Genomic DNA, 16,276 nt, shown 5'->3' with positions numbered 1-16,276 from the left:
CCAAATAAGGAAGACCCCGGTCAAAACAAAGCATGGAAAGTGCAAAACAACCTTAGATCATGAGGGAAAAATCTGAAATAAATCACAGAAGCCCATATAAAAGAAATAAACACCCGCGCATATCATAAATCCCGAACAATTAAACGAAAACGGTGCCCGCATACGAACGACTATGGGAACGATGCACATGATTACCGAATGTGCACGCAAACCTTTGCTAACTCAACGAATACCAGGAAATAGGACACAACCTTAGTACCATTGGAAAGGTGGGAATAAATGAAAATTTATGATACCAAGAACGTGAGAAACCATCCAGAAATGAATGAGATACAAGGACATGAAGTTAGAAACCTGAAAACGCGCGGGAAGACAGCTTCAAGAGGTCCAGAGTCCTAAATAAAATACATAAAAATATGATATCTTCAAGGACGACCTACTATAACAACGAACAATACATATGGAGGATTAGGATGTGATAACACAAAGGGGAATCAGGGAATATGAACAAAATTCACGAAAACCACTAAACTATGACGGACCATGGCAGGAATTTTAGGGAACGATGTTCTAATAAAGTGGAGAGCTATAACACATTTGTTTGAGTAATTCTTGACTACTAGCAACTTTTTCTTTCAGTTTTAAACCTGAATAATCCACTCATTTACCATTTCAGTCTCATTTTAACTAAATGTCACTAAATAAAATTGGAATAAATCAGCTGAAGGTCTCAGCACAGCTGTACCCATAGTAATGCGAAGTTTGAATTCAGAATCATCGAGTCATAGCAAATTTAATGGTATATATATAGAATTTGAAATAGGTAACTGCGACAAATACAGGGCAGCCAAGTTCTAATTAACCATTAAAATAGCTTAGGCAAGGGAGGACAATAAGGATTCTAGGTGCAGTCTGTCCACAGTAGAACCGCAGTTCAGTGCAGCAAAAGCGCAGTAGAACTATAGCGTGAAAATTTCATTTTTTATTCAGTTTGAGAAAAATACACTGTAAATAAATCCTGTAAATAGAAGGTAGAGCGTGAAAAAGGAAGGTGACCCAAGGAGTATAAAAGGGAGACCCTTTCTGCGACTTTTCGCCCCCCTTAGAGAAGTAAGAAAATAGAGTATTATTTTTCTCAAGCATTTCTGGTTTTCACTCCAGTGCGAAAAAGTGATATACAGTTGAGATTGCCACTGTAGTAAAAGGCAGCAATTAAGGAGAGAAATATTAAGTAGATATTTCAACAGGAGAGCTGGTTAACACTCCAGATTTCAAAGTGTAAACACAAAACAGTTATCTTGCTACTGTTAAAACAAGCAATAAAATAAGACAAAAATAAAACAAACTCAAGGGACACTCCAGACACAATCCAAATCCATTAACTGAATAGAATCTTTGAAACTTCACCAAGTAGAAGATTAAAATCAAGTTTAAATCCAAATTAAACAACGCTACACAGAATTACACCTAGACAAATTAATAAATTTCAATAAAGAAACAGCTCCGCAGGGCTCGGTTTATCTGTAAGTCAATTCCCAGGAACTTTAAAACTAACCCATAAAAATAGAATTAGCCAAAACACTCGGATTGGTACTATATTTACAATAAATAACACTAGTACACTTCCCCATCCTAACTAAAGAACCAGGGAACAGCTTGGTGGTGGTCTCGTTTGAACCTCCCAACTGACCTTCCTTCGTTCTCTCCTTCAGCGCTCCTGGCATAAGTCGCTGAGGCCAAAGCCCTCCGCCATGGAGACACTCCTTCATCTCAACCTGGTCTCTGATACTTCCCAGCTTTCACATGCAGTTGGCTTACTTAATGATACCAATAGTGATCAATCATCAAGGTATGGTTGGCTCCCATACATATCGAAGCCTGCTGACCTCCAAACACAGCCCTGAAGAGGAAGAGGAAGAGCTGAGAAAGAGAGCTCCATCTGTGATATGCCTTGATTCTGATTCTGAAAGTGAGTTCTCTGTCTAGAGTGTTAGTGTTGAACATCACATTTGAGCAGCAGGATGAAGATATGGATGCAGATTGGACAGCTGCCAGGAGGAGTCACCCACAGTATTTATGACTTATCTGTGCAAATCTACATGTCCTCTTAACCACCTTTCATAGACTCTGCCCTTTGGTGATGCTTGATTCCAATTCTGCAGGTGAGAGTGCCCTCTACAGTCTGAATGATTCCAATTGAGCTTTGGGTCCAACAGATGAAGAGGGGGACATTGATGATGCACTGAGGCATGGAAATGAATTGAGTGAAGATGGGTTTTAAGGGCATGTGATGTTAGAAGTAAGGTGGTTTATGCTAGCGATGTTCTCCCTAAATGCCCTACTCCTCCCTAGACCCGCTACAGAGTAGCAGGATTTCCCACATTTATCACAACCCCCAACTTCCACCTGAACATCATTATGCTAGTTTGAAAGAGGGGATTTATCTCTATTTTTCCACCAAGTCTCCCACTGAACAATGCAGTATTGGTGAAGATGCAAAAGCGTTCGACACAATGTCGAATGGCATGTGCCCTTGATGGCACTCAGACAACCAGAAAGCTGTATCTTGAGATCCACCAGGCCAAATAAGATGAGATACATATCAACAAAAAGCTGGAGACAAGGGAGATCCAATGATGACGATGGAGTGGTGTCTCAGATACTAGTTGGGGACTATGACAGGTTTTCTTCAATTATCATATAGTTTCAGCCACTTCCCCACTCATGGCTCATACAGTTCTCCAATAAACTGTTGCAATGTTTTTCACTTTTCAACTCATGACCTTATAGCACAATGAAAATGTATTTTAAATTTTCAAAAGAATATTCAAAACATGGGAAAGTATCTCATCTAGAGATCTGTCAATTACGTAAGCAATATTCCCATTTTTGGTAATGTTATGTAATTTACAAACTACCCAGGTCATTTCAATGGTTTATTGGAGTACCCCCAGGCTGAACAGAAAATAGGAATATCATGTGACATGTCATGTGATATTGTTTACTGTACACACTAGTAAACAACATGACAATAAATACTGAAGGACTTCACATGATAAGGCCCCAAATCCAAAATGCATCCTTTAGCCACTTCAAAAGTTGAACAAATCCTTTCCCTCATTGATTCTGGCCATAGTGCTTGCCAAATCTCAGTTCTTACTGGCCACCATTACTCCACTGTCACTCGCCTATGGTCTAAACACCGTTCTGATGTTCCCAAGCCCAGTGGTGGTCGTCCATCCAAGCTTTCTGACACTGATATCCGCCATGCTTGTCATCTCATCAACTCTGGGAAGGCTGACAACTCATCCCAAGTCACCCGAATACTCCAAAACATCAATGACACATCCCTCTCCATTGAGACTGTATGTAAAGGGCTCAAAAAAGCTGGTTGGAAAGCAGTGGTGAAGAAAAAAAGGCCTATGCTCACCAGGTGTCACAAGAGGGACAGGATGGATTTTGCCCTCAGCCACAAGGAGTGGACTCTAGAGGACTGGAAGAGAGTTATATGGTCTGATGAGACTAAGGTGAATCGTCTGGGCTCAGATGGGAGGAAATGGGTGTGGAAGCGGGTGGGGGAGCCTCTCACTGACAGGTTGGTGCAAGGCACAAAAAAGTTTGGTGGAGGTTCCATCATGGTATGGGGTTGTATGACCTGGGATGGGGTTGGAATGGCATGCAAGATTGATGGGAAGATGGATGGGGACCTGTACTGCCAAATTCTGGATGAGGAACTACAGGAAACCATATCATATTATCACAAAAACCCAGCCCATGTCCTCTTCCAACAGGACAATGACCCCAAACACACCAGCAAAAAGGCCCAAAACTGGTTCAATAACCACTGTATTGAGGTCATGAAGTGGCCCTCACAGTCTCCAGACCTCAATCCAATCGAGCATCTCTGGAATCATGTGAAGAGGAAGCTTGGGGAATATGAAGAACCTCCAAGTAGTGTTCAGGAGCTGTGGGATCGCTTCCAGGAGGAGTGGGATAGGATAGATCCAAGTGTTTGCCAGAATCTGATTGAGAGTATGCCTAGGAGGATTGAGGCAGTGGTTAGAGCAAAAGGTGGCTATACAAAGTATTAATTAATGCCATTTTCCCTTCCCAAAAATGTACTCCAATAAACCGTTGCAATGACCTGGGTGGTTTGTAAATTACATAACATTACCAAAAATAGACATATTGCTTACATAATTGGTACATATTTAAATGGGATACTATTACATGTTTCGAATATTTTTTTGAAATTTTAGAATACATTATCATCATGCTATAAGGTCATGAAGTCAAAAGTGCAAAACATTGCAACGGTTTATTGGAGAACTGTATATATACAGGACAGAGGGGAAATAATTTAGTTATCGCAGCAAGATGAGTCTTGGACTTGAGTGCATTACTGCTAAAAATGAAATATCAGGGAAAGTGCAACAAGCAAAGACCCTGGAAGGTGGCCCTGAATCACGTGCAGCTATTGCCACTTCTGGGGGAACCCTGAGTTTGAATTGAATCTAGAATATTACAGAGAAATAAATGTGAATCCACTGAACTTTAGGCCACAACATCAAAATGTTCCCAGTCCCCTCTTTTTAAACTATGCCTCCATGGGAGCCACAGTGGTTGACATCATCCTCAGGCTTTGGAATGACAGCCCAAGTGGTTCTAATGGCAAGGCACCATTCACTGTCCAGAAGTTCTTGATCGCTATAGGTTTTGAGGATGCCAAAGCTTGGACCAGTGGTGTAGACTGGGATTTTGATTTCTGGGCACTAGAGCATCCACTAATTAGGTTCTCTGAAGATCTGGAAAAGAATGCAAGAGACTGGGACAATATAAGGGCATTTGTGGTTGGCCTTTCCCAGGCTACAGGCAAGGTGAAGGGGAAGAAGCACAAGGGCAAGGGACAGGAAGTGGAAGAGCCTCAAACACTGACAGCCATGAAGGCGTTTGTCAAACAGTGGGAAAATGATGGATACACCCAGGGTCGCAATGCCTTTTGTAATCTCATCGCTGTTAAATGGTATAAAGAGAATAGCATCATGGATCTGTTGGTGGAGGAAACCAAAAGAGCTGATTGCTATCCTTTCTCTGTGTTGATGGAAGAGCCAGATCTTCTTAGCTGTGACTCCATTCAACTACTGCCAACCTTGGAGCTGGAGGTCAGCCAGATTGCAGCTGAGATCGTGTTGGGGATGGCAGCGTTTAGACAAGGCCCTCGACTGGATATCTGGACTGAGTTCCAGGTGGGAATCCAGTTGCTGGTCTCAAACTTCTTCTGGTACAACCATTGCCACAAGAGGGTTAAGACCAAGATGAGGGCTTTTAACAAGGCAAAAGAGGAGATGGACACTGTTCTTACTGGCATGTTTTCTCTCCTTCCAGTCGTGGACACTAGTACTTACCCCCTAAAAGCCCTTCAGAATGATCATTCTGGATCAGCCCAGGAAGCAATGGGCCCTCTTTGAATGGGATACTTAAAATATGCCACTATCTCCGAACAGTTCAAGAAATGACACCATCATTCTTGCCCATCAGAACACAGTTGAGGCCCACCTCCACCATCTAAAGGTGATGCTTGAACAGCCATTGCCTTCCATTGAATCAGGAAAAGGAAAAGCGGTAGATCGTACACCCCTTTGCCATTCTGGTGTTGATTTCTGCTCTGATTTGGACATTTCCAGGGTTTTCAAAGTTAACGCTGAAGGAGAGAACGAAGGAAGGTCAGTTGGGAGGTTCAAATGAGACCACCACCAAGCTGTTCCCTGGTTCTTTAGTTAGGATGGGGAAGTGTACTAGTAATATTTGTCGTAATTATAGTACCAATCTGAGTGTTTTGGCTAATTCTATTTTATGGGTTAGTCTAAAAGTTTCTGAGAATTGACTTACAGATAAACCAAGCCCTGCAGAGCTGTTCCTCTATTGTAATTTCTCAATTTGTCTGGGTGTAATTCTGTGTAGAGTTGTTTAATTTGGATTTTAACTTGAATTAAATCTTCTACTTGGTGAAGTTTCAAAGATTCTACTCAGTTAATGGAGTTAGATTGTGTCTGAAGTGTCCCTTGAGTCTATTTTATTTTTGTCTTATTTTATTGCTTGTTTTAACAGTAGCAAAATAACTGTTTTGTGTTTACACTTTAAAATCTGGAGTGTTAACCAGCTCTCCTGTTGAAATATTTACTTAATATTTCTCTCCCTAATTGCTGCCTTTTACTACAGTGGCAATCTTAACTGTATATCACTTTTTCACGCTGGAGTGACAACCAGAAATGCTTGAGAAAAATAATACTCTATTTTCTTACTTCTCTGAGGGGGCGAAAGGTCGCAGAAAGGGTCTCCCTTTTATACTGCTTGGGTTGCCTTCCTTTTTCATGCTGTACCTCATATTTACAGGATTTATTTACAGTGTATTTTCCTCAAACTGAATAAAAAATGAAATTTTCACACTAAAGTTCTACTGCGCTCTGCTGCGCTGAACTGTGGCTCTACTGCAGTCAGACTGTGCCTAGAATCCTTATTGTCCTTCCTCGCCTAAGCTATTGGTTAATTAGAACTTGACTGCGCTGCATTTGTTGCAGTTTTCTATTTCAAATTCCTCATATTTATCATTAAGTTTGCTATGACTCGGTCATTCTGAATTCAAACTTCGCATTACTATGCATACAGCTGCGCTGAGACCTTCAGCTGATTTATTCTATTTTTATCCAGTAACATTTAGTTGAAATGAGACTTGAAATGATAAATGAGTGAATTATTCAGGTTTAGAACTGAAAGAAAAAGTTGCTAGTAGTCAAGAATTGTTCAAACGAATGTATTATAGCTCTCCACTTTATTGGTATATTGTTCCCTAAAATTCCCACCATGGTCCGTCATAGTTTAGTGGATTTCGTGGATTTCGTCCATCCCCCCGATTCCCCTTTGTATTATTGCATCCTAGTCCTCCATATGTATTGTTCGTTGTTATAGTAGGTCGTCCTCGAAGATATCATATTTTTATGTATTTTATTTGGGGCTCTGGACCTCTAGAAGCTGTCTTCCCATGCATTTTCAGGTTTCTAACTTCATGTCCTTGTATCTCATTCATTTCTGAATGGTTTTTCACGTTCTCGGTATCATAAATTTTCATTTATTCCCACCTTTCCAATGGTACTAAAGTTGTATTCTATTTCTTGGTATTCGTCGAGTTAGCAAAAGTTCGTGCACACATTCGGTAATCATGTGCATCGTTCCCATAGTCATTTGTATGCGGGTGCCGTTTCTGTTTAATTGTTCGGGATTTATGGTATGCTTAGGTGTTTGTATCCTTTATACGGGCTTCCATGATTTATTTCAGATTTTTCCCTCATGATCTAAGGTTGTTTTGTACTTTCCATGCTTTGTTTTGACCGGGGTCTTCCTTATTTGGATGGAAATTGGTCTTTGCGATCTGCTGAAGTTCAGATCTTGGTTCTGACAGCCGGTTCCCTTTGCATTGCCACCCTCATGTGTCTTTAAACATGATGTGGATTTCTATATTCCCATCCTTGGTATAACTTCACAATGGCTGGACTGTTTGGGCTGAAACTATAGTTGCCTATTTATCATAATTTCCGTGTATATTTCGTTGTGTGTTTTAAATATGGATCCTACGTAAACGTTGTCTTTTCCCTGAGCCATGACTTTTGATGTTGCTCTTCCCATTATTGAATATCTCCTTGATGTGTGATCCTTTTATTATGAGAATTTGGGTGGATTAAGATTAGATCCCTTCCTTTCTAATGGGCTATCAAGCTCGTCTTGGTTGTTACTGCTTGTTCTTTGCGCTTGCCTTTTAAACGTTGTCCTCATTTTCCGAGAGTTTTGTTCATATCTCCGTCGCTTATGGGTAGTTTTCCCTGTAATTACTTTCATTGGGTCCGTTTGGGAGACATCTACATTTCCTATTATAAACACGACTTTGAATTTTGCATTAGTTCCTAAGGAATCCTTGTTCCGTGGTACTTCCAACCTCAGCTACATGTGCGGGTGTGGGAAATGTCATATCCATACAATCCCGACCTCTGCTCCGGGCTCCTGGAACTCCGAACCTGACTTCCGGAGCCCTACTTCCCTTCCATCACCTTCTCCTTGCCGACTCCCAAGAGGTTATCCCACCTCCGGCTCCAACACCACCTTTGGTCCGACTCCGGAACATTCCGGGTCCGACCCCAACCTCGACACCTTCCAGACGAGTATGCAACACCTATGCTCCGGACTCCGGACCTCCGCTCCGGAATCCTGTTTGCGTCTCTGTCTCCGGAACCTCCGGTCTTAGCTCCGACCTCGGACTTTGACCCCACCTCCGCTTATACCCATTGTATTGGTTAGCTCATTCCATTTAATTACGTTTGCCAATATTCCGGAGTTTAACTTCCAAGTTCGGACTTTCCGGACTTACTCCGGACCTTGCAACTATTGCATTGTCCATTTCAATTCCGCTATTCTCCCTCATTCCTATTTGGGCTGCTGCTTCCTTCTATTCAGTCAGCTAGCCATTCCCGACTCCCATCCTCCTTCCTTCCTCCTTGGGCCTTGGCCCTTCATTCCTCCTTTGGGAAACACCATTGAGTCAAACACTTGACCCTCGGTGTCGTTCCTCTTTCCATCTCCCTTTGTCTCCTTTTGTCCTACTTTGATTCCGAACCCCTCCTTATATACAATGTACCTAGTAACTTGTAACCTCAGTCCGAAATCGACTTGAATTCCCCCCAAGAGACTTTCCCTCTGCTAGATCCGAAATTAGGGACCCCCAGGACAACCAGCAATGGCACAGCGCTCCGCCTGAGTCGCTGAAGCCAAGGTCCTTCCATGCTAAGTCTCCGATTCCACTCCGGAGTCGTCCGAATCCGCTAGTTCTAACAGGAAAGTAGTTTCCATGGAGGTTCTCTGGTTGTTTTTATAGTCAAATCTTGGTCGATTGTCCTAATTCTTTGTTTAATATTTGCTATAAATTCCCCCGAGAACTCCGTCTTGTTGATGCTAAGCTTGAAGTATTTTTACTAATTTTCTTTCTTCCAATTTATCGTATGTAGTCGTAATAATTCGTAAAAATTCGTTAAAATTCAGGTTCTTCTATTTTATGATATCTCCTTGTTGTATGGGGTTTTGTGATTTATCTGGCATATTTCCATAATGGGTTTCCATAGTGTGACCGTTATTTCTCCTACACCGCTCAACTTGTTGAAGCTGAAGGCCACTCACACGCATGCTTTAGCAAAGGCCAAGCCCCCTTGCATGAGGCCTGGGAACAGCAGTCAGGTGGATGGAGCCAGAATGCCACAGAATGAGGTGACAGGAGCACAGGATGATGAGGTGGTACCAGAGACAGTGTCACCAAGTAACAGCTCACCTTTATCAAGCGGGTCCTTATCACTGATACTCCCTTCAAAAATAGAGCCGCTCAACCTGCCCACATTCTCACTGGAAGTACGCTCCAGATCCCAACCAGAACGCAAGCCGCAACTCACTGACATCCCGCAAAATGTCTTCATGGAATGAACTAGCAAAATGGTGTAGGAGAAATAACAGTCACTCTATGAAAACTCATTATGGAAATATGTCAGATAAATCATGAAAAACCCCATATGCCAAGTAGATATCAGAAAATAGAAGAACCTGAATTTTAACGAATTTTAATGAATTATTATGACTACATACAATAAATTGAAAGAAAGAAAATTAGTAAAAATACTTCAAGCTTAGCATCAACAAGACGGAGTTCTCGGGGGAATTTATAGCAAATATTAAACAAAGAATTAGGACAATCGACCAAGATTTGACTATAAAAACAACCAGAGAACCTCCACGGAAACTACTTTCCCATGCCTGCACATGTAGCCGAGGTTGGAAGTACCACGGAACAAGGATTCCTTAGGAACTAATGCAAAATTCAAAGTCGTGTTTATAATAGGGAATGTATATGTCTCCCAAACGGACCCAATGAAAGTAATTACAGGGAAAACTACCCATAGACGACGGAGATATGAACAAAACTCTCGGAAAATGAGGACAACATTTAAAAGGAAAGTGCGAAGAACAAGCAGTAACGACCGAGACGAGCTTGATAGCCCATTAGAAAGGAAGGGATCTAATCTTAATCCACCCAAATTCTCATAATAAAAGGATCACACATCAAGGAGATATTCATTAACGGGATGAGCGACATCAAAGTCATGGCTCAGGGAAGAGATGATGTTTACGTAGGATCCATATTTAAAACACATAACAAGATTTACATGGAAAATATCATAAATTGGAAACTATCGTTATGCAAAGTTTCAGCCCAAATGGTCCAGCCGTTGTGAAGTTACACCAACGACGGGAATATAGAAATCCGCATCATGCTACACATGAGGGTGGCAATGCAAAGGGAACCGGCCATCGGAACCGAGATCCACACTTCAGCAGATCGTGAAGACCAATTTCTGTCCAAATAAGGAAGACCCCAGTCAAAACAAAGCACAGAAAGTACAAAAACACCTTTGATCATGAGGGAAAAATCTGAAATAAATCATGGAAGCCCATATTGAGGATACAAACACCTGCACATACAATAAATTCCGAACAATTAAACAGAAACGGTGCCTGCATACAAACGAGTACGGGAACAACACACATGAATACCGAGAGATAGAATACAACTTTAGTACCATTGGAAAGGTGGGAATAAATGAAAATTTATGATGCCGAGAACGTGAAAAACCATTCAGAAATGAATGAGATACAAGGACATGAAGTTAGAAACCTGAAAACGCATGGGAAGACAGCTTCTAGAGGTCCCGAGCCCCAAATAAAATACATAAAAATATGAAATCTTTGAGGACGACCTATTATAACAACGAACAATACATATGAAGGATTAGGATGCAACAATACAAATGGGAATCAAGGGAGATGGACGAAATCCATGAAATCCACTAAACTATGACGGACCATGGCAGGAATTTTAGGGAACGATATACATACTAATAAAGCAGAGAGCTATAACACATTTGTTTAATCAATTCTTGACTACTGTCAGGGCACACCCGCCTGACCTGGCCCCACCCGGCCCCACTTCACCCGATACCCCGCCACCCAGTCTTCTCTTACCTCCTCCCCCCTTCCTCTTTCTTTCTTTCTCCATTCCATTCCCTCTTCATTTATTTCACTTTCTCTTTATTTTCTCGTTATTCTACATGGACGACCTTTCCTTGTATCAATGTACCATTGACCCACCCAGAGCGTGCTCACGACACGCCCAGCCCGGGTGCCTCGGGCGACCCCCGCTACGTCCAGCTTGCACGTTCACAGCGGATGCCCTCGGGATCCCCCATGGGGACACCCAGGTGACTACGGCTGTATGCGAGGATGACGTGGCACCCGTCATGTGACCTAAGCCGCATGTATATAAACATACCTGAAGTGGGAACTGAAGAAGTAGCCTTCTTCTCACCCTTTTCCACTTCAGGTAAGTAACATAGTATTCCCTTTTAATAATAATAACACCCTTTTCCACTTCAGTCTGAGTGGCCAGGGACTGTCTCCTGAGCTGGGCCCGCCAGCACGCATGCCCGCTCTACACCCTGCGAGACTTCTAGTGTTGGGCGTCTCACCCAGGCCTCCTCTACCCCGGACGCGTCCCTGACAACTACTAGCAACTTTTTCTTTTGGTTCTAAACCTGAATAATTCACTCATTTATCATTTCAAGTCTCATTTCAGCTGAATGTCACTGGATAAAAATAGAATAGATCAGCTGAAGGTCTCAGCACAGCTGTACACACAGTAATGTGAAGTGTGAATTCAGAATCACCAAGTCATAGCAGACTTAATGGTAAATAAGAGGAATTTGAAATAGAAAACTGTGACAAATGCAGCACAGTCAAGTTCTAATTAAACCATTAAAATAGCTTAGGTGAGGAAAGACAATAAGGATTCTAGGTGCAGTCTGACCACAGTAGAGCCGCAGTTCAGTGCAGCTAAAACTATAGCATGAAAAATTCATTTTTATTCAGTTTGAGGAAAATACACTGTAAATAAATCCTGTAAATACGAGGTAGAGCGTGAAAAAGGAAGGCAACCCAAGCAGTATAACAGGGAGACCCTTTCTGCAACTTTTCGCCCCCTCAGAGAAGTAAGACAATAGAGTATTATTTTTCTCAAGCATTTCTGGTTATCACTCCAGTGTGAAAAAGTGATATACAGTTAAGATTTCCACTGTAGTAAAAGGCAGCAAATAGGGAGAGGAACATTAATTAAATATTTCAACAGGAGAGCTGGTTAACACTCCAGATTTCAAAGTGTAAACACAAAACAGTTATTTTGCTACTGTTAAAACAAGCAACAAAAAGAAGATAAAAATAAGACAAGGTCAAGGGACACTTGAGACACGATCTAAACCCATTAACTGAGTAGAATCTTTGAAAATTCGCCAAGTAGAAGATTTAATTCAAGTTAAAATCCAAATTAAACGATCCTACACAAAATTACACCCAGATAAATTGAGAAATTACAATAGAGGAACAGCTCCACAGGGCTTTGTTTATCTGTAAGTCAATTCTCGGAGACTTTTAGACTAACCCATTAAATAGAATTAGCCAAAACACTCGGATTGGTACTATAATTACAACAAATTTTACTAGTACACTTCCCCATCCTAACTAAAGAACCAGGGAACAGCTTGGTGGTGGTCTCGTTTGAACCTCCCAACTGACCTTCCTTTGTTCTCTCCTTCAACGGTTCCAGAATCGCATACCTCAATGGTTATCCCTCCTATTAGGTTGATTCATCCAACCCCCAACAGCACTCCAGCTAGAGGGCAATCAATGTCAGGATCAAATAATAATGGGATTACATATCTCACTGTGAATGAAGGGCCAACACCCCAGGCACACTTGGAGATGCCATCTTCCACAACAAGCATGGGTGGTGAGCCTGCCACCTTTGACACCTTGTTCAAATGTGCATGACACTCGGTGTGGCGAGCTGCACTGAAAATTCTGCCAGCAGTTCATTTGGAGGCACTATTGAAAGAAAATGTCAAATGCTTGGTGGAGATCGACATCATTAAACTGCACATCGACAAGAAGGTACCACCTCCTGAAACCTTGGACACGGCTCAGCACTGGGAAATCATTAGGGATGTTGGAGATGAGCTTCGTGGTAAAGGTGCCGATGTAGGAAGACTTGCTGGGGACATGGCAAAATTGCTTGATACCGACGAAGTTAGTGACGAGAAAGATGAGGTTTTGAACATGTGGATCCAGATGTTGCCTGGTTGAAGGATAGCCCAACATTACGCTAATCGCTAAAAGCGTGAATAGATATTATTTATGGTGGAGGTATCGCCAGGTCATTATTTAACTCATAGCCGCACAACTTGTAAGCTTGACAAATGTAAGATGGATACTGTAAATGTGAACACAAATACAGAGCGGTCCGAGTTACAGAGAGGGCGATACACCAGCCCAAGAGTCGCAATACGAGTTACCACATGCTGACGTCCGTATAAGTCCATTTCACACTGCAGTAAATAAGAACATATGCTCTGCATAGTGAGAATCAAGAACAGGGTGCAGGTGCTACAAATGGTAGACCATGTATGAAACATGTCATATCCATACATACTCAATCCCGAACCGACTCCCGGACCTCCATCTTCACCACCTCCGGAGTCCTACCCTACCGCTGTCTGTTCCGATATTCACCTTCGGACCTGACACCACACCACCCCTCACCCCTCATGCCACCTCCACCCTCCCGTCCTTCTCCCACCCTATCTCCGTTCGCTCCGATACTCATCTCGGACCAAACATCACTCCTCTCACTCCTCCTACTCCTCCTCATGACACCTCCACCCTTCCATCACTCTCCTACCCTCCTCCCATCTGCTCCGACACTCACCTTCGGACCTGACACCTTTCCTCTCCTCTCTCCTCTCTCTTCCCTCTGACTCTCTTCCGCCAGCCCTCCACCAAGTTACAACCTCTCACCGCTGCCCCGTACCCCGTACTCGGACACTGCTTGTACCTTCGCTCCAAGACTCCATCATAGTTCCTACCTCAGACTCTGACTCCACCTCAGCTTTAGTCCATTGCATTGGTGACCTCATACTACATAAACACCATTGCCAATATTCCTCGGACTTTCAACCCTGCCTCCGTAACCTCCGTAAGCTCCGCAACCTCCGAGCTCCATGGATCATCTTCGGCACTTTTGCTGCTTGTAATGTATCTTTCGCGTTTCCCCCTCATCCCTATTTAGACTGCTGCTTCTTCCCATTCTAGCCAGTTAGTCATCATCCCCACTTCCCCTCATCCTCCTGCCCCTCTGGGCCTTGCCCTCCTTACCTCCTTTCGGATGTACCACAGGTTCTGCCCTATGACCTTTGGTACTGCTCCGCTTCTGTCATCCCTTTGTTCCCATTCAGACACCTTTGTTCCGATTCAGACCCCCTTTGTTTCCTTGTGCCTTTGCCCTCTCCATTATATATATCAGCGCTTGTACATACTCGTTTTAGGCCTTTAGTCTAAAATCGACCTGAAATGCCCCCTAGAGACTTCCTGCTCACTGCCTATGAAATTAAGGACCAAAAGGACAAACAGCAATGGCACAGCGCTCCGCTTGAGTTGCTGAGGCCAAGGTCCCTCCTTGCTAAGTCTCCGGTTCCCCTCCAGAATCGTCTGCCCTTGCCCAGTTCTAACAAAACATATGAACAGCAGCCACAACCCCCTCCTTCATAATGTCACACGTCTCTCCAACTACAACCCCCTGTGAGGTCTCAGTGGGTAGCTCAGCACACAGAGCCATAAGTGATACAAAGATGTGTATTTTATGGTGTGTGTAAGCAGTTAACCGGAAGTTTCCGCTTACCCATGTGACTATATGTATCTTGTAATTACATATGGCTCAGGGTTCGGGGCTATTTCCCTGACACCCCTGTAGTTCCTCTGTGGTCAGCTTGTTTAGGGGAGCAGGTGGATTCTCCACCACTTTGAGTGTAAAGAGGCCAGTTTTTGGCTGCCAATGAATGGACTCAAACTTCTCTTGAGATGGGTTCCCTGACCTCTTCAGCATCTTGTTTGTTTGTAGTTCAATGCCCTCAAAAAGTTGCCTTGCAGAACCGGCAATGAAACAAATGACACCAGGATAGATAGAACCCTCTGAGGGGTAGATTTGTTGATGGAATGCGTGTTTGAAGTGGCAAAGGTGACAAAGGATAAGGCAGAAACGAAGGAGAGCAAAACGTTCCTCTTTCCTCAACTCAAAGGGCCTGCACAAGCACATCTTTTCGAGCATGTCTTGTTTGAAGGTCACCTCAACCACTTTGAACGGTAAATGTCCTTGGCTGGACATTGTCATCATAATCCGGAAGTGATTGTATTTTGGGAGTACATCCGGGTCCACAGCTCCATTGTCTCAGTTGGCAAGGTGTCTGGGCCTTGAGGGATTAGCGGGGCGGGTGCACGGTCCAAGAGAGTCTGGATCATGGTTTGGTTGAGCCCACGAGAAAAGACCTCACCAACAAATCCAAGCTCATATACCCCAATGTATCTGCTGGGTGTATAGTCATGCATGGCAATATCTCTGATAGTCGCACCTGGGAATCTTGCTTGGAGGTATCGCCTGAGACTGTGAGCACTGTCTTGTGTCTTGCAGAGTAGGTTGAGACAGTGTGTCGACCCATCCCAGCCATCCACTTTCTGATTCACTGTTGGGGCACAGACTTCACGATAGGCAAGAACCCCCCACTGCTTCACTGCATCCAGATCACCACATAGTTCCAGTACCGGGCCTGACAGGCATATGGATATACCTAGCCAGGTGTTGGTGGTGGCAGGGCCAGTGGCAGATGACAAGGGAACACTGATAACAGGCACCGTTTGGATGGATAATGGAAGGGGGTGTTGAGGGTGGTAGTACAAGAAAGGGATTTTGACAAATGCTGCCATGAGTGGAGCATGTGTGCCAATGGGGAATGGGATTCTCATGTTCTTCCATTTCCTGCCTTCCAAGGCTGTACTACAATGCAGACCCTCTTCATATTTCAACCCAAGCCAGACTCCCTGAAGGATGTTCTTCATCATGCTGGAGAAGTGTTCAAAGGAAGTAGGATCTCCATTGGGGGCAAGTGCTTGGAGGCATTGCTCCATGACAAAGTGCTGGGCAGAGTGATTGTCATTCAGGGCTGCAAACAAGAATTGCTGTGGACGTGTAGTGGTTGCCATAACAACAAAGTCAAATCCTACAGCGATGTCCCCCTTCACAGCGCCTTTTGGA

The 16,276-nt window shown here is 43.3% G+C and overlaps 3 protein-coding genes across 3 annotated transcripts; 2 read left to right on the top strand and 1 right to left on the bottom strand.

Annotated features, from left to right (window-relative positions):
• Positions 1–4,607: 4,607 nt before the first annotated feature.
• On the top strand, positions 4,608–5,468 carry EI90DRAFT_3132873 (uncharacterized protein; the record flags this gene model as incomplete). The annotated part of the gene is made up of 1 exon (XM_039064514.1): positions 4,608–5,468. One exon carries the CDS (start codon positions 4,608–4,610, stop codon positions 5,466–5,468), a length of 861 nt encoding a protein of 286 aa, XP_038909890.1.
• Positions 5,469–12,822: 7,354 nt separating this feature from the next.
• Positions 12,823–13,278, top strand: EI90DRAFT_3132872 (uncharacterized protein; the record flags this gene model as incomplete). The annotated part of the gene is made up of 2 exons (XM_039064513.1): positions 12,823–12,958; positions 13,004–13,278. 2 exons carry the CDS (start codon positions 12,823–12,825, stop codon positions 13,276–13,278), a joined length of 411 nt encoding a protein of 136 aa, XP_038909889.1.
• A 1,627-nt stretch (positions 13,279–14,905) lies between these two features.
• Positions 14,906–15,948, bottom strand: EI90DRAFT_3020872 (uncharacterized protein; the record flags this gene model as incomplete). The annotated part of the gene is made up of 3 exons (XM_039057567.1): positions 14,906–15,344; positions 15,392–15,791; positions 15,813–15,948. The coding sequence occupies 3 exons, from the start codon at positions 15,946–15,948 to the stop codon at positions 14,906–14,908; spliced, it is 975 nt and encodes a 324-aa protein (XP_038909888.1).
• Positions 15,949–16,276: the final 328 nt, after the last annotated feature.

Source organism: Cantharellus anzutake, assembly GCF_015039405.1.
Source record: "Cantharellus anzutake strain C23 chromosome Unknown EI90scaffold_94, whole genome shotgun sequence".
NCBI lineage: Eukaryota > Fungi > Basidiomycota > Agaricomycetes > Cantharellales > Hydnaceae > Cantharellus > Cantharellus anzutake.
The sequence above is the reverse complement of the archived record's forward strand: the minus strand, read 5'-3'. Positions and strand labels throughout refer to the sequence as shown.